Source organism: Phyllostomus discolor, chromosome 4 (assembly GCF_004126475.2).
Source record: "Phyllostomus discolor isolate MPI-MPIP mPhyDis1 chromosome 4, mPhyDis1.pri.v3, whole genome shotgun sequence".
In the NCBI taxonomy this organism is placed as follows: domain Eukaryota; kingdom Metazoa; phylum Chordata; class Mammalia; order Chiroptera; family Phyllostomidae; genus Phyllostomus; species Phyllostomus discolor.
The window spans coordinates 140,529,252-140,547,909 of record NC_040906.2 but is presented as its reverse complement, the minus strand read 5'-3'; the positions used below and the strand labels follow the sequence as shown (position 1 = coordinate 140,547,909).

The following is an 18,658-nucleotide window of genomic DNA, read 5'->3' as shown; positions in this document are numbered from 1 at the left end:
CATTGATGTTTCTCTCTTTCTCTCTCTCTCTCTCTCCCCCCCTCCACCCCTTCCCTCTCCAAAAATAAATAAATAAAATCTTAAAAATATAAATAAATGGCTGGTTTATTATCCTGATAGCTAAGTAATATGAAAGCCAAATAAACAACTCTTATGTTTGTATTAAAATGTCTCCATATTATGAGCTGTGGCTCAGTTCTTCCCAGTACCAGAGAAAATCTGCAGAGATAAAACATGCTCACTATGAACAACTAATGAAGTCCTCAAAGAAAAGGAAGAAGTAACATACCATTAATTAAAAACTCAAAAAAAAAATCTGGCAACCAAAAATTCTTCTGGAAGAAAAAATACATGATTGCAAAACAGAACTGTGTTTTTTGTAATACTATTAACTTTAAATACCTTGTAGAATTTATCGGCATCTCAAGAATAAGCAAAATTAACTGCTTTAATTTGTTCAGATTCACAATTATGTGTATGTATAAGTTTTAATTATCTTCACTGTACTCCAACAACTTATGCTACAAAATATCTTAAATTTTGAGACTACACTGATAAGTTGAGCATGATTTAATTCTGTTAAGGTGGTCTCAAATTAAAATAATTTTAATTAAAAATTAGACCCTAGCCAGTTTAGTCCTATGAAGACAACTATTTCTCACCTCAGACATATGACACTCTTACTAATGAAGAAGGCTTTGCAAATGGCTTTTACCTAAGGACCACAGGCAAATTACTTGCAAGTGTATACCCATCCTCGCGACCAATTTTTCAGCCATCTTTCCACCCACTTCTGTGGAATCACTATTAATATTTTTTAGCAGGACAATTAAAAATAAAAGTCAGTTTATTCACTTTAAATATGTTAACTTCTTTCCAGTGAGAAGCTTGCTCACTCTCAGGTTCTAAGGATTATGTACCATTTTGGTAGCTGACAGAAAACATGCCAATGATCATCATAGCATCTTAGAATCAAAGGTCAATCTGCTGTGGCACTGGACTTGGCTGACATACTCCGTCTGCACAATAGTACCCAGTACACAAGTCAGCCAAATCTGGAAGTGCATGAAGCCTGGTTAGGCCAAAACACAGGCATGAAGTGAAAGCCCAGAGAGAAACAGCTGCACTAAGAATCAGGACCAAAACATGTCATCATTTAACTGCTGGATATGTCTGGGTTGAAAGAGTTAGCTAACATCTCTGTATCTGCAGTTATCAGCTTGGGAGTTGGGGGCAATAACTCCATCTCTCTACTCCTCAGAACTACAAGTTCATAAAGATGAGACAGAGCCTGAGAAAGGCAAAGACAGATACTGCTGACCTTCCACACAGATTCCCCAGAGATATGAAAGCACACACCATTTTCAGTCCTTTAAACTTCATTAAGTCCTGATGCAAATAAGGCCTGGAAGACGTGCTCTTACAGCTCATGTCCAGCCCAAGGGACACACTCACAAGTGATGACCTAGGGGACAGTAGAAGGCGTGTCTGGGCCTCAAAGCTATAAGGGAGGACACTTTTAGGCTGGAGCTGATTGTGTTGAGTCAAAAAGAACCATGAGGTCAGCTTTTATTATGTCCTACTTTCAACTGGGTGGACATAGGAAGACACAGGCATTTAACAAAGATAATGACATACAACTGCCCAATGATTTGTCTGAATAATACAGTATTCTTCCTAAGATCTGTAAAATACAGGCTCCTAACAATGGTGATAATTTCAAAATGCATACAGGCTCTCCAAAATATATATTCACTTCATGGTATCTTCTATTAATCCACAAAAAACTGAGTAAATTTGTATAATGTAAGGAACAAAAACTATGATGCAATGAAATCACTCACCAATTGCAAAGACATGAGGCGGCATTGTCCCAAGAGATTTTCCTTGGTACGACTTGATTGTTTCTGAGGAGTATATTTTAGGAATGTCAAAGTATGGATTCACCGCAATCAGAATGTTGGCGACATATGTCTGAACAGGAGAAGCGTAAAATTTTCTAATTATACTTTCATTTAAAACCAAGCAAGGTTCACAGGAGAAACAAAATACAGCAATAAATACTTTCCATTCTCCATATAACAAGGACTCCCAAATCTGCATTTCTACCCTGAAACATATCCTGATCTCTACAGGACCCATACTTCTCTAACAAATACATCTTAACAAATACATCTTCTCATCTCATAGTCATCTCAAACTCAGCACATCCAAAATCAAGGCTATTTCTCTTGACTTTCCTTTGCCTAGAAGAAAACTTTCACCTCTCATGTGCTCTCTAGGCTCATGATATCACCACCAAGTCATCGCAGACAGAGAGCTGGGTCTTGAAGCCTCTAGCTCAATCAGCCTTCTTCTGCTGATGCTAATTATGAAACCTACTCTCCCAGGTCTATTCCCGCAGCCCAAGGTTTGGTCATTTATATTAAGCATCTAGACTATTTTATTCACCCCATTACTAAAGAGTCTGATTTAGCTCATAGGATGCTCTAGGCCTATTCCCATCACTGAATGACAAGAACTGATTTAGTTCTGTGGTGACCACTTTGGTCCCAGATTTTACAAAACAACATATGCTAACTACTACCTAGAATATTGATGGGCTACATGTTTAATGAACAACTTAAGTGTGCCTTTAAATCTGGAATTTAACTGTGGCTTTAAAAGAATTTTTTAAAAATGCACCCATTAGGTTTATAAGATTCCTTGTGGGTAGAAAAGGAGTTACAAATTAGTTGTGGTTTACTGGTCAAGCTAGGACACAAAGGACCACATTTTCTCTTTTCTACATCTGGCTACAGAAGGGAAATGATGGGGAAACCATAAATTCTCAGGCTACTAATCTAAAATTCAGTGAAGACTCCCAAAGATGCTTCCTGGAGTGGGGTAAAAAGTAAGAAATTCTAGAAAATAACCTTTTTATGGGAGACACAAAGAAAGTAATAGAGATTTTAATAACTAATGAAAATGTCAAAGTGAGTTAGCTATTAGTTATACTCAAGTCTAAGGGATAATAGTGATAATTCTGGTTGATAAGAAATATAAAAATATTAAATTTAAACTCTTATTCCAAATTGTTTCCTTCTTTCACATATATTATACTAACAATAACTATATTTACATATGGTTAATTTTAATGGCTTTATAACTAAAAGGCATAATTGGTTAGGAAAAAACATACCAATCTTGGCTTCAGTTAACTTTGAAAATACTGGTTCTGCAAACAGGAACTGATGATCCCAAACAGACACTATCTAACAGAGGTCATATGCCCAACTGCATACATGCCTTAGGAACAGAGGGTCAAGAAAGTTGGGAATAACCCTAAAAACCCCTGGAGTGATATAGGCATTATAAATAAGAAACAAAAACTTAAACTTCACAAGCAGATAATTATTTTTATCAACCATTCAATTTAGTCAACTAGTCTCAATGTGAAAAAAAGACAACCGCCCCAGCCGTGTGGCTCAGCTGGTTGTGAGTCATCCAGCAAACCAAAAGGTCACTGGTTTGATTCCCAGTCAGGGCACATGTCTGGGTTGCAGATTTGGTCCCCAGTCAGGGTGCATACAGAAAGCAGCCAATCGATGTTTCTCTCCCTCCCCCTCTTTCTAAAATCAAAAATAAAATTTATAAAAAAAGACAACTAATTTTTAAAATACAATACTACATGCAAACCTTTCATTATTAATGGTCACAGTCAGCACATATAGTACCACTACAACACAGGAAGCATTAAAAGACCAATCAGAATCCTGTGGGTATTAAGCTTTTGTAGGGACATCCCAAATAAAAACAAAGTATCTCAATTTTTAAAAAGCATGAGTCTGTAAAGTTAGTAAGAAATACCCTAACTTCAAAAAAAAGATTTCAATAAAAATTTGCTGAAACAAGATTGCTGCTCCACAACCACTAAGTAATATAAGACAAGTAATGAAAAAACAGTGGCCAATTCTACTTGATGGATAATATTTTCTGGTTATATCCAGTCAACTTTACTGATTTATTACAAGTTGAACTACTTCAACGAATTTTAAAAGCTTGTACTATTTTGGTACCTAAAACAGCATTTAGCACACATCAGATGCTCCACAGTAATCTGCTGACTGAGTAAATTTGCTTCTAAATATATTTCTAATCAAGAATAACCATATATCAACCTAAGTATATACCTTATTAAGCTGATTTTGAAAGAAATAAAGAAGGAAAGTAAAGACTTAAAACTATGCTGTGTATAACTGAAAGATAGCAAGTAAACTCTTTTGGAAAAGACTAGATTATTCCTATTTCCCATCTGTCACTACTTGGACAGATGGCAAAGACTAAAGGTAATTTAGTCAGAATTAAGTAAGTACAATTAGGCAAATTGATAGTGCTATAAAATATTAAGGCTGTCACTTGATCTAGGTTGTATCAAAGAAGCCATGTGTTTTCTTCGTTCAAAAATAATGAAGAGTCCCATCCTTAATACCCAACTACAGTGGGTAATTTACCTCCAGCCAATAAAGGAATCTACAACTAGGTCATATTAGAATAAAATCTCTAATGTGCCCAATGAGTAATCAGAGCTAAAACAAACTAGTTAATTATCCATCTGAATGATTTAGTGCAAATCTATTTACATTAAAAACATTCTCTGTCATTTTTTTAATATTCTGGATTTTAAGGTAAGGTATATATTTAGGATTTAATGAAATATTGCAACTACTTAGGCTGTAGAGTCAGCATTTCTGTGTTCTTGATTATTTCCTCAGGTACTGCTTGTATTATCATTGACCTTTTTTAGTCATCCAAGTTTTTAGCCTTAATATATCTTTCTTTTAGGATACCTTAAATTCTTTGCAGAACAGTGTAAAAAATCAGTTAATTAAACAGATCTACAGACATGTATCAAAAATAAAAATCCAAAATGTTTTTTAAAATAAAAAATGAAGTGTTTTTAAATCTGACAGATACTGGATGATGTTCTGAACTCACTGTTTTATTTCACAAATATCTGCCACATGCCTACTACATACCACATGTGTTTTAAGCCCTGGAGTTACAGCAGTAAATTAGAAAAAAAATCCTTATCCCCATGGAGATCACACTCAGATCAAATATGATTTCCAGTTAGAAAATTTCAAGCTTGACAAAATCAAACAATAGCATGTAAAATAATTATACCAACAAAAACTTAAATCATAGGTAAAATACTTACATAAATTCTGTCTTTACTGTATCGAACTTTGATATTATGGAGAAGTGTGGCTTCATTTAAATACATTAGTGAACCTAAGACGTAAAATGTGTAAATTATTAGATATTTGAAGAAAAAAAAGTAAAGCAATACAATCTTAATCTGAATCACTTTGACCAGAGCTAAAATTCACCTGTTAGACTTAATTCCATCTTTTTCAAACCCTAGTAAACTCAAGAGGCCAATTTAAAATATATCAAGTTTACATATATGCTACAGTGATGTTTGTAAACAATGAATTTCCAACCAGGCAAGTATATCTAGTGAGTACACATCAGTGGAGGCTGGTTAAAAAGTTGAGTACAATTCAAGTGGAAAGAAAGTATGACTTTAAATAGTGCTGATTTTAATATACTTTTGACACAAGTGATGATGCTAACTTAATCTGAGAATCTGAATGTTACAGAAATAACACAAAAGAAGAAATTTTAGAATGGGAAAGGACCCATTTAGAAGATCATTCAGCCAGTGTCTCACAATGGATATGACGAAGTAAGAGTCCTGGAAAAGGTATACCCTTTACCCTTGAACAACTTAAGGTTAGCGCAGCTGACTACTCCTGCTATTGAAAATCCAAATACAATTTATGTCAGCCCTCTGCTATTTGAATGCCCAACCACAGATCAAAAATATGTGTATGTCTTAACTGCAGCTAGTCAATAGCAGAAACAGGGTAGAAATCTTGTTTTTCTGATGTCTGTTCTACTAATATGTTAGAATATACACACACAGGTGATCTTCCTCTCTGACATATTCTACTCGCCCAGCCCTCTGAGCTCCATTTCCGTATTTCTACCACATGCTAGACAAAACCATTCTTCTTCCCAACCACTTTGTTTCTATGGTTAGCACCACCAGACTACAAACCTTAGTCAACACTTAGGATCATCTTTTCTTCCCGCCTGGCTCTCAACTAGCTTCCGACTCTTTATACCATATAACAAAGTGTGTAGGCAGCACAGTTCCAGCCTCTTGGCAGGTATTCAAAATTAGCATAGTCTCTGAAATGTCTTCCCTTTCTTCCCATTTCCACCATCTCAGTCCCAGTTCAGGTCACATTACCTCTTTTGTAATCAAAGAACCCTCTTAATTGCCTACTGCTTCAGTCTCTCTACTCCCTAATCCAGAATGCTCAGCCCATTAATCCAACTAAACCAGAGCCCTAATTAAACCTTTCTCCTCAAAAAATATCAGTGGGTCTTCATCAACTCTCAAAGTCTATATTCAAGTCTAATATTCAAGGCCTATATTAAACTTGCATTCAGCTGACCTTTTCATATAATTTTCCACAACTTACCTGAATATTGTCTAACTTACATACTAAATTACTGAATCCAAGTATCACGCATGCATTGGACTCTACCTCTGTATCTCTAGTTTCAAAAATCAACTTATCCTTTAAGGTCAGTTGAAAGATTATCTCACAAATTGTATTTCCCCATTCTCACCACTTCCACCACCACTAGAATTACTTTCTTTTTTGTACGTTTTATATGGTGTTTACCACAGACTGCCAGTATTGCAATTATAATTTTGTATATCTGGTTTTGGCTACGAAACCAGATCTTTTGAGAGCAGGTCACTGAGATTCATTTGCTTGTCTGCTTGATTCCTCACTGAACTTGTCTACAAGGGGGGACTCTTCAAAAGCCACAATTTATTTAGAAAATCATGTACTTATTTTATGTTTAAACTTCAGTCACCTCCAAAGTATTCTCTATTTGATGCAATACACCTACTGAGATGTTTTTTCCACTGCTCAAAACAGTTTTTGAACTTGCTGATTCTGATGTCTTTTAGAGGTTCTGCTGGAGTGTTTTGGTTTTGTTTCACCTCCTCCACATTGGCAAAATGTTCCCTTTGAGGATTTTTTTCACCCGTGGAAACAAAAAAAGAGTCACTCAGGGCAAGATCAGATGAATAGAGAGGGTGGGGCACAAGAGTCATACCGGTTTTGGTAAAAAAACTGCTGAGCTCAGCGCCAGGTGTGCTCATAAATCACCCATCATGACATGGGCAAATGAGTCGAAAGGGTCTTCAAAAAAAATTCACTGAAGCTGAATGTGGCCTCTCACACCAACACCAAATGGTAGAACACTCATCTAGCAGGGGAAGCCTGTACTACAAGGGGCCTGCCCTCTGGAAGTTAATTCTGGTTTTCGGAGGGGGGGTCCCCCCTCATATATGCCTACACTATATTAGGTCTAACATACAATTCAACACCTAACCAATTCTGTCCAGAGTCTCTTGTTATACCTATCTTAAAGACTGTCCAATTCATTGCAGGCAATTCACTTGCCAAAGACACATGACTGCTTTCTAATGTCACTTATGGCAGAATAAAACAGAGTAAGAAGTGGGTGGAGCTTGCTAAGAACTTTAATGGCAGCTTTCCTTTGAATTGAGGAAAGATTTAGGGAGAAAATTGTCCTTGAAAAATGATTAAAATTAAAAAAAAAAGAAAAAAAAGAGAAAAGATTTAGAGAAGGGAGGCAGCAGAGGTGTACATAGTTTGAATTTTGGGTCATCTACCTTTCTACATCCCTGCTCTTTTCCACCCTTGTCCCTCAGAAGCCTGGTCTACATGTTGTTTTCTCTTCTTCACAGCACAATGTTGAACCACTCCCAGACCTCTCACCTTCCTCTAAATTACCTGTTGTATAGGATGCTCTCTTCTCCATATAAATAAGAATTCTCAATCCCACAACACAGCTCTCCTGGAAAAACTAATCATATCACCTATATTGACAGGTGACTGCTCGCTCTCATTTCTTTACCCCCTCCCACACTCACCGCCAACACTCTCAGGTTATCTGTTAATTAAACCTCTAACCTGCCAGTGAAATACCTGCCAGTGATAATAAGAACATGGACAGCAGGGTCTTCCTCTTAAATCATACTAGTCAGTCTGTTCCATATTCATGAAAACAAGGAAAGGAAAAGGCAGAGAGGAAGATATTTATGACCCTCCTTTTGCCAGAATGGAAAATGGTAAGTCCCAATTGCCTATGCATCCCTAAAGGTATGACCTAGGGACGTTCACAAGGGTCTCATAAATAACTCCTGCTCCACCAAATTCCCTTCTACTTTCCTCTGCTAGTAGCCAGCCTTAGGACTGCTTGATTTGGCTACTTACATGCAATCCTTTATGTAATCTGTTTGCCTTTTATGCCTGCTTATTCAGAGATTTAACCATTCTCAATAGCAAAAGTTTAAAAACAAGACATATAATAAAAGAACAAGCACATTTTTTCTTTACAAACTCCCTAAGAAGAATTTTGGTATAGTAAATATGTATCAAGCATACCAAATGTTTCTAATGAAGAGTGGGTATGAATTATTACATTTAGGAATCTGACAAGGGAGTTACCTGAACATTTAAGACCCTGCTTATTCATCACAGTTCTAATTCACTGAAAGAAAAAAAGGAACCCACAAATAACTTCAACATAGCAGAAGTCAATCAATTCTATAGTTATCTTATTGTAAAAGTCATTCCATTACTGAAAAAGGCAACTCTTGGGATTTTTCCCAATGTTATAGTTTACATTTTATCACTCTCAAATTCTAATGGTAATAATTCATGAAGAATATTATATGCCATGTAAGTAACAGTAAGTTAAATGAGTATGAAAAATGCTATTAATTACTGACTTCACATCCCTAAATTATTTTCCTATTTTATCAATACCTAAGAGTCAAGTAAAAAGGTAAAATTAACATACTAACCTCCATATTTAAAACTCATCACATAGGAAACCTAGAGGTAAAACTAGGTAATAAATTTTGCTATGTTATTAGGGCACTTTCAAAAGACAACCATGTCTTTCAGTAGAACCTTTATTATACACTTCAGAATCTCTATAGATATCAAGCTTTTGGTCATCACATTACCACCATGATACAGAGAAGAGGAAAGACTTTTAGAAACATGCACATATTTCTAAACCCTATGACACAATGCCATGTGTCATTTGGCAGAGGACAGTGGTATAGTGGCAAGCCTCAGATAAAAAAACTAGTAAGTAATGAAACCATTTTAGCTGGAAAACCTGTGTTCTAAACTCAACAGTCAAAGCTGCATTAATGATGTGGTTTCAGAAAAGAGACTTCAATTAAAAATTGTGGTACATTTACACAATGGAATACTACAAAGCAGAAAGGAAGAAGGAACACCTACCCTTCACAATAGCATGGATGGAACTGGAGAGCATTATGCTAAGTGGAATAAGCCAGGCAAGGAAAGACAAATACCATTTGATCTTACCTATAAAGGAACCTAATAAACAAAGCAAGCAGGTGAGCAAAATATAACCAGAGACATGGAGATAAAGAACAAACTCACCAGTAACCAGACCAGGGTGGGGGAGTATGGGGGGCAATAGGGGCAAGTCAAGAAACAAATATAAAGGACACATGGACAAAGACAATGTGGTGGGGGAGGACTGAAGGTGGGAGGTAGGGGTAGGTATGGCAGGGGAGAGTAATGGGGGGAATGGGGACAATTATAACTGAACAATTTAAAAAATGTGGTATATATATGAGAATAGTTAACATCCGCACATTAAAACTCTGCCATCCTGGCATCATCAAAGAATACACCTGCAAGATGCAGCAAATCTACACTAAGACTAGGAAAAGTAAAAGGTTGGACAAGTATATCAAGGTGCAATAACCACAAGGAGAATGTTTCAAAATATTAATTTAAGAAATGAATTAAAGTAATTTGAAACCATTTGTTATGCTTAGCTACATGTGGCTATGTAAACCAAAAAATATTTATTTTAATATGTGAAAAGGATTAATTCCTAGTTCTAAATACCCTATTAAGATTTAACAGAAAATAATAGTCTCTCTTATTTTGGATATAGTAGACTCTCATTCCTTTTTTATTTTTAATTATTGCTATTCGGAAAAGACACATTACCCATCAGAGAAATTCTCCAACCAATTTTGGAATGGAAGGGAACTTCACAATTTTTCCCAATCTCTCATACCTAATAATAATAGCTACCATTTATTTAGAGATTATTGAGGTTAAGAACTGTCCCCAGATTTTTAAATGTATCACCCTGGCTGGTGTGATTCAGGGGATTGAGCACCAGTCTGCAAACCAAAAGGTTGCCAGTTCGATTTCCAGTCAGGGCACATGCCTGGATTGTAGGCCAGGTCCCTGGTCGGGAGCATACAAAAGGCAACTAATAGATGTTTCTCTCCCTCTTTTTTCCCCTTTCCTTCCCCTCTCTCTAAAAATAAATACAGTATCTCCAGGCATGCAATATACACATTATCACTCCCATTTTACAGATGAGAAGCTGAATGAGGAGAGATAAACTGCCACAGGCAGAAAGCTCCCTACTAGCACAGTCAGAAGCCAAACTCAGGTTCTCTCTGAGTCCACAGCTCTCCCAGTCACTCTGTTCTACACTACCCATTCACACACAGGGGCCTCACAGTCTCACTCAAATGTTAATTCAAAGGAAAATCAACAAGGATAAAATATAGTCCTTTCTCTAATCTTTACTTTTTTAAATATATTTTATTGATTATGCTATTACAGTTGTCACATTTCCCCCTTTTCATTCCTCTCCACCCTGCACACCCTCTCCCACCCACATTTTCCCCCTTTAGTTCATGTCCATGTGTCGTAAGTTCTTTAGCTTCTACATTTCCCATACTATTCTTGCCCTCCCCCTGTCTATTTTCTACCTACCATCTATGCTACTTATTCTCCATACCTTTTCCCCCCTCTCATCCTCCCCTGTTGCTAACCTTCCATGTGATCTCCATTTCTGTGGTTCTGTTCCTGTTCTACTTGTTTGCTTAGTTTCTTTTGGTTTTGTTTTAGGTGTGGTTGTTAATAATTGTGAGTTTGCTGTCATTTTACTATATGTGTTTTTTTTACCTTCTTTTTCTTAAATAAGTCCCTTTAACATTTCATAAAAAAAGGGCTTAGTGATGATGAACTTGAACTTGATCTTATCTGAGAAGCACTTTATCTGCCCTTCCATTGTAAATGACAGCTTTGCTGGATAGAGCAATCTGGGATGTAGGTCCTTGCCTTTCATTACTTGGAATTCTTCTTTTCAGCCCCTTCTTGCCTGTAAGGTCTCTCTTGAGAAATCAGCTGACAGTCTGATGGGAACACCTTTGTAGGTTACTATCTCCTTATCTCTTCCTGCTTCTAGGATTCTCTCCTTCATTTTTTACCTTGCCTAATGTAATTATGATGTGCCTTGGTGTGTTCCTCTTTGGGTCCAACTTCTTTGGGACTCTCTGAACTTCCTGGACTTCCTGGAAGTCCATTTCCTTTGCCAGATTAGGGAAGTTCTCCTTTATTATTGCTCAAATAACTTTTCCACTTGTTGCTCTTCCTCTTCCCTCTGGTACCCCTGTAATTTGGATGTTGGAACATTTAAAGATGTCCTGGAGGTTCCTAAGCCTCTCCTCATTTTTTTTGAATTCTTGTTTGTTCATTCTTTTCTGTGTGGTTGCTTCTTTTTTCCTTCTGGTCCACTCCATTGATGTGAGACCCAGCTTTCGTTCCATCACTATTGGTTCCCTGTGTATTTTTCTTCATTTCACTTATTGTAGCCTTCATTTTTTTCATCTAATTTGCGACCAAAATCAACTAATTCTGTGAGCTTCCTGATCACCAGTGTTTTGAACTGTGCATCTGATAGGTTGGCCATCTCTCGGTCACTTCAAAGGATTGGTTCTGGGGCTTTCATTTGTTCTTCTGTTTGAGCCATCTCTCTTTTTTTTTCTTTTGGTTTGGTCACGCCTGTTACATATGAGGGGAGGAGCCTTAGGTGTTCACCAGGGTGGGGCACCCCAGTTGCTGGGTTGTAACATTGTATGTGGGGGCAGGGTCGAGAGGGAACAATGGTGCTTGCTCTGCTCTCCGTGTAACCTCAGTCTCTTCTGCCACTTCCCCCAAGCAAACTGGGCCCCTCTGGTGCCAATTCCCATGTGGGTGGGCTTGTGCATGCCGTGGGACCCTCCAAGGACCTCTACTGTGAGGCTGGGTGTCTCTCTGTGTGCCTCAACTCCCACAGGTGTCCTCAATTAGTGTCCCAAGGCTCTATTTCCCAGCACTGGAATCCTGAGTTGTGCACACTGCCTTGCTTTACAATCGCCACCTTGCTGGGTCTGCCAGCTGCCACTTGTGCACTCAGGGTCCACCCACTGCGGTCTTGTGCACCCCAGATGCCTTACGTGCCCCCGGATGTCTTACGGGTCCTGTCCCAACTCTCTCTGCTCTCTGTGCCAAGACCCTCACCTGGCTGCCCAACTCTGCCCCTCCTACTGGTCTGGATGAATGGATCTATTTCAACTTCTTGGTTGTCCAACTTCCATTCAGATCAATTTTCTGTCAGTTCTGGATGTTATTCTGTTTCTAAATTATTGTTGTCCCTATCTTGGTTGTGCAAACAGGCACAGTGCGTCCACCTTTGCCTCCATCTTGGCCGGAAGTCTAATCTTTATTCTTTAAATAAAGAGTTTTTCATGTCAGATATGTTTAATGAAATCTAAAACAAGTGGACATAATTTTTATATACTGCCAAATAAAAAATGAAATACGATTACTACTTTATTGTGAAAATGCAAGAATTAACATGGCTTGTTCACTAAATTAAGTTTTTCCACCAAACATGCTTAGTTATAAATCAAAATAATGTTTCACTTTAATATAATGTTCTGGAATCAATTTTTCAATTAGTATTTATTACACAGTATTTTTTAAATGTTTGTTTCCTTTAAACAGTGACATTAAATGGGTCCTCTTGAGTCAATCTCCAAATTATCAAACCACATGCACTACTATAAATATCATCTGATTCTAGATGGAGTTCAAAATAACTTTCAAAAGTGTTAACAAGAGGTCTCTAGTTCAGGCTTCACAGTAAATTATTACCATTCCCTACATTTCCACAACTGAAATAACACTAGCAAGACATTCAAGAGACTCTTTCACCAAAGTGCAAATGTGAGACAATAATAACCTTAGGGCTTTTGAGCTTCTCCATTCACATGAATTTTCCTGTCAAAAGGTTACGTTTTTTCTGAACCAGTACTGTGTACCTAATAATACAACCACTCATTTATATTTTTGGAGCAAGTTTCCTTTTCTATGATGAGAACTATTTTTAACTTGATACTTACAGTTATCTTCTACATCTTTTTTACTGTCTTCTTCTGCAGGGAACACTTGGTTTATGAGCGCCAAAAATGTCTAACAAACAAAACAGAAGTTCATTAACCTAGAGGTTTATAAATAGTAAGAAAAATAAAGAAGCTTAATTGGTTGCATACATTGTAATAATGCCAATGATATTCTGCTCTTCATTAAAATATAATACAAGATCCTACTATTTAATAAGTCACTAACCCAAAAACAGGATAATAACTTCACTCAGAAACCTTATCTACTATTACCATGACCATAAAATCAATAATGGAAACCAACTTAAAAATCTTGTGCTCTAATATCTAGAGTAGGACAAAATATGAAGTACATTAATATTAAATGCATATGGGTATGCTATCAACATCTTCTAAAAAATAAAAATGTTAGTGTTTGTATAATAGCAATATTGTTTTTAAAACAAAAAAAGTAATATCCAATCAATCAGACAGAACATAATAGACTATTATTTAATTCATGCTGTTTGAGTAAAACATGTAAGGCATAAATTCCTGTATAAATATATGCTATAAATATAAACAGTATCCAGAACTATTTGGTCCAGAAAATTATAGGTATGCACGAACAGTCTGTATTTATTATATCACTTAAATGTATGGCAGAAATTCTAGAATAGATAGTATCTTATAAGATAAATGATCTCAAATTCCATCTAAAGAAAATTACACATTTTATCCATGTCATTCTAACAGTAACTTATAAATTTATACTTCCCAAGTAATTACAATTACTCCTTGTGGCTGAAGTTTCCACCAATATCAAATAAAACTATAAGGAAAAAATTGTTCAATTATTTTAAAATTATATATTTTACATATATATATACACACACGAGTATAAGACAAAGCTACTTCTATGGTTTATGGCGCGAATGCAGGCTGCAGGCACTAACTCAATTCAGTCATACCCAAATTAGAAAACTGTTATGCTCTAAATACTCTGGAAGTTAATAATTTGGAACCAGTACACATGTTCTTAATGTTCTAAATGTGGAAAGGTTTATAGGATAGATGATTAATACTGAAACTAATCCATAACATACACTTATTAATGGCAGTATAAAACAATCCATAAATTATCATGTTTCTGCAGGAAAATGCATTCTGAAATAAACTGCTAATGCCCCAGTCCCATGTACCCACTTTCACAGCTGTGGCAGTGGGAGTAAGGACCCCCAGACTGCAGGTGTCAGCTCTATCCTGTTAGGGGCCACGTGAAATGAAAGAAACTCCAGCAGGTCAGAAAATGGGAGAGAGTTGGAAGATAAAAAGCTCCTAGAAAGGGAAGGTTAAGAAAAGGGCTGAAAGGCCAGTAATGAACCCTAACAGGTAGTTTCTCCACCTCCTTCTTCATCCTCCAAATTACCAACAGCCCCCATCTTCTTCTCCCCTTTACCATCTACTCAAAGAGAAAGAGAAATTTTGCATAAGGCAATTCTTTTCTCTTAGAGGGAGGAGGCTTTTGCTCCTATCAAGAGAAGATCATGTAACAAGCACACAATGATCACCAGCAATAAACATCTACCACACATCAAGCTCCAATGAGAAAATGAGCAAATAAACTAGTCCCTGCACTTGAGATTACAGTCTAGCAGGGAGGGAGGGATAAATGTAAACAAGTATCTCCAATAAAGTATTATGGGAGGCTAAGAATTTACACCACTCCTCAAAGGAAGGAGTAATCAACAATAAATTCTACTGCACAGAGAAGAAGACAGGGACTTGGTATCTGTGGAAAACTTTCATAAAGGAGGTAACCTCAATCAGTCTTAAGAACTATTTATTAAGCAAAGGACCATGGAGAGTGGCATTCCAGGCAAAAAGAGTACTGTGGGCAACCACAAAAATCACCCAACATCACCTGGTTCATGGTGGGGGCTTGATAAACACTGTGGAGAGGAAGGATGAAAGAGAAAGAGAAAATAATACACAAGAATAAGTATATGGTCAGAGTATGAAGGGGACACTGATGGCTGACAAAAGATACGACTAGCAAAGTAGACAGAGAAAAGAAAATATCGAACCTTAAATGCCACATATTTAGGGCTTCAGCCTGAAGGCCATTCTGTTGCAAATACAGAACGTAAAATCGATTTCAAGGTTCACAACAGCATTTTTAACAGAATAAAGACATTAGGAATATCAGAGTACATCACATGGAATAAGGATGTTTCATTTGACTGTTTCATTTACGAACACACACACGCACACAATAGACATACTTACTGACGTGTAAAATCTATTTCTTATAAAGACATACAATACACATATGTAATCCAAAGTAAAATGTATGTCTTACTATGGGTCACAATCAAAAACCTTTAAAAGCCATTGCTGTTGTCAAAGACATGTTCCCAGAGTTCAGTCAGTCCCTATTCTATGCTTGCATTGTATCAGCAAACAGATCTACTTAATTTGTCCATCACTTTATGCACTTAATTCCTTAATATTTAAAAGTTGATGATCTCCACACAATAAATTATCTAGACAAAAGATTGCTTCTCTTGTTGATTTTTTTAACCATATGGTTATAATTATACTTTACAATTTATTAAGCCTTCATTCAGGCAGAAAGTAGGAGAGAAAATTAAGATTGAAAACAATTACTGAGAAAGAATGTTAATCCTCAAAAATGCTTGTGAAAAGAACCTTCAACTTTAGTTTACAAAATTAACTACAGATCCACAGTTTTCATGGCTTCACAATTTACATTTTAAGTGTCTTGATTGGTTCTGTGTATGTAACTGATTAATACTCATAAGGCACAGTTGCCAACACAGAAACTATTTAAAATGTGAGAAAGCATGCACCTTAAATCAAATTCCTTCTATGCTTGAACTGAAGTATTGTCACCTATGGACATAACAGAATATACCTAGCATGTAATACTCTTCATTTCACTTTGGCTTTCTGATTTACTGTCCTTATAAAATATGTTAAAAAAAATGAAAAAAAAAATTTTGAAGCATAATGAAAAGCTCACTAAATTTCTGTCATCCCAAAATATGCTACTTTGTCATACTGTGAAACAGCTGATGCATAAAGGGCACTCTGACCTTCCTTTTTATTCCTGAAAGCAGGACATAAAACTGCCATGTGAAAGGTGTCCTCCCCATACCAGAAGGAAGGCAGCGTTCTTATTACCAGTGAAGGGGAATCGAGGCTAAGAGAGAAATCTGTACAAACCAACCTTTTCATACCAACCCTTATCTTCCCAAGTGGCTCTCCACAATTTACTGCCCCTAGCCCAAACCCCTCTGTCTTATCAATTCTTCACAAATTCTTTCTTCACCTAAAAGGAATAAAAGCTTTCTGCTCTGCACACCTCTTTAGTTCTTCATTCTCTTGTGAAGGTTCCTGTGTGCATGTGAAAATTTAATAAAACTTATTAAATTACTCTACAGTACATACTCTACTGTAAATATGTCCCATCAGTTTAATTTTTAGGCCCAGAAACCCACATTAATAGAGGAAAATTTTTCCTCCAATACAAGTTCAAATAAATTTAAATAAATGAGCTTATTTTTTAATTCTTTAGTTTGTTTTTTAAATATCACTGCATTGTAAGTACAAATAAGTACATGTTAATAGGAGGAAAAAAACCTTAGAAACACTTGTCTTTTCTTTCCTGAGGGTATCTTTAACTGGATTCCTCTAACATGCCACATTATATATTATGCATTTAGGTGCCTGGGTTGTTTACAGTAACAGAATAGTTTTCTCTGTGAAAAGACTCATGAGAGATCCACCTTGTTTTTCTAAGGTTCCCAGAGGAATGGCAGTCATATGGCATTAGTTAACCATGTATCAGCAGAATATAAATTACTCATGAACATTCAGAGTGCAAAGTAAACAGAAATGACATCCACAAATTTAATTTAGCTAGAAGACCTATATAACTAGGTCTATTAATATTAGAAGACCTATTAATATTCCTGTTGTGCCCCTTATGCCTCTATAACAGGAATGTTAATTAAACTGAAAATTGTGAAGATCTCCCACAAAAAGAGACTCTACAGTTTCCCAAAAGACTGAAGAGACACCAGGTCATGTTTTCCCCTAACTCTCATTTTGTAATACAAGCATGAAAGGAAACAGATACCATGTATACAAAATTGAAGTATGCTTTCATGTTTTAAAAACTATCATTATAGTAAAAATAGCAATGGATCGGTATGTTTAAGACTTAAATATCTTTACTTATTAGAAATAAATTTACTCCAGTCCCATGTTAATACATTTAAGAAAAATTTTAAAAGAATTATCTAGGAGCTAAAGCAAAAAGCAAAATTTGATAACATAATCCCATCACTTTTCATATTTTTGCTTTGAAACATGTTTCATATATCACATATGTATTAATAACTTTGGTAATATGTATAAAGAATAATGTTATATTTTATCACTTCTCAGCCTTTTGAGTAAGATCAAGTGAAGAATAACGTATTTTATCATGCTACTTTTTTTTTTAACTGTGAAAATGAAAGGCTCAATTTCTATCTGACTTTGTCATAGGGCACCATCTTTTCCCTAGAATATGTACTTCTGATTCAATCAAATAACTCAGTAAAAAACTAAGATTCACTTACCAGAAAACTGTTTTCCCCTATTATACTGTGAGAGGAATAGCTACAATACTTAACTGATAAGGGAGACACCTATATAAAGAAAAATCAAATTTTGAAATTTTTCTGAGAAACTCACCTTGCCTTTTTGGTCCAAGGGTTCGATTGTTAAGCTGTCAGGTCCAATATCCACAATGTTGCCCATCTGAAATCCATCTGTAGGGTGTGGCGCCCAAACGGGCTTTCCATCTTCCATTTTTAAAGGGAGCTATCCACTGTATTATGTTTCAAAGGAACAAATAAAGTAACATAAATAACTTTGGAAACAAAAAACAAATACTGTATCTTTTTAAAAAATTAACATGTAAGCTGCATGCAACTCATAGACATATACACCCCATTCCACAGGTAATCCCCAACCCCTCCCATCTTACTGCATGCCTGTCCCCACTTTATCCACAACCTTTTAGAGAAGGACCAAGCAGGGGCTGCTCTACCCACAGATAACAGGTGCTTTGCTATATCGGCTTCCTTCAGTTGTGACTGCAGTCGAGTACTACAGGTGGAGCAGTACAGAAATAGAGATGAATGGTTTCAAGTTTTCCGTGTTGCCCAGTATGATTTATAACAGCACCTCCTTTTACTA

The 18,658-nt window shown here is 36.3% G+C and overlaps 1 protein-coding gene across 6 annotated transcripts in view; it reads right to left on the bottom strand.

Moving 5' to 3' along the window:
* MYO6 (myosin VI) overlaps window positions 1-18,658 on the bottom strand; it is a 162,007-nt gene that overhangs the window by 74,000 nt on the left and 69,349 nt on the right. For all 6 annotated transcript variants that reach the window (XM_036024369.1, XM_036024370.1, XM_036024371.1 and 3 more), the window contains exons 2-5: window positions 18,152-18,294; window positions 13,406-13,475; window positions 5,201-5,274; window positions 1,845-1,974 (exon numbers count right to left, since the gene is read on the bottom strand). In XM_036024369.1, the coding sequence (XP_035880262.1) occupies window positions 1,845-1,974; window positions 5,201-5,274; window positions 13,406-13,475; window positions 18,152-18,268 (391 nt within the window). In that variant the 5' untranslated portion in view covers window positions 18,269-18,294. The remainder of the gene's footprint in view (window positions 1-1,844; window positions 1,975-5,200; window positions 5,275-13,405; window positions 13,476-18,151; window positions 18,295-18,658) is intronic.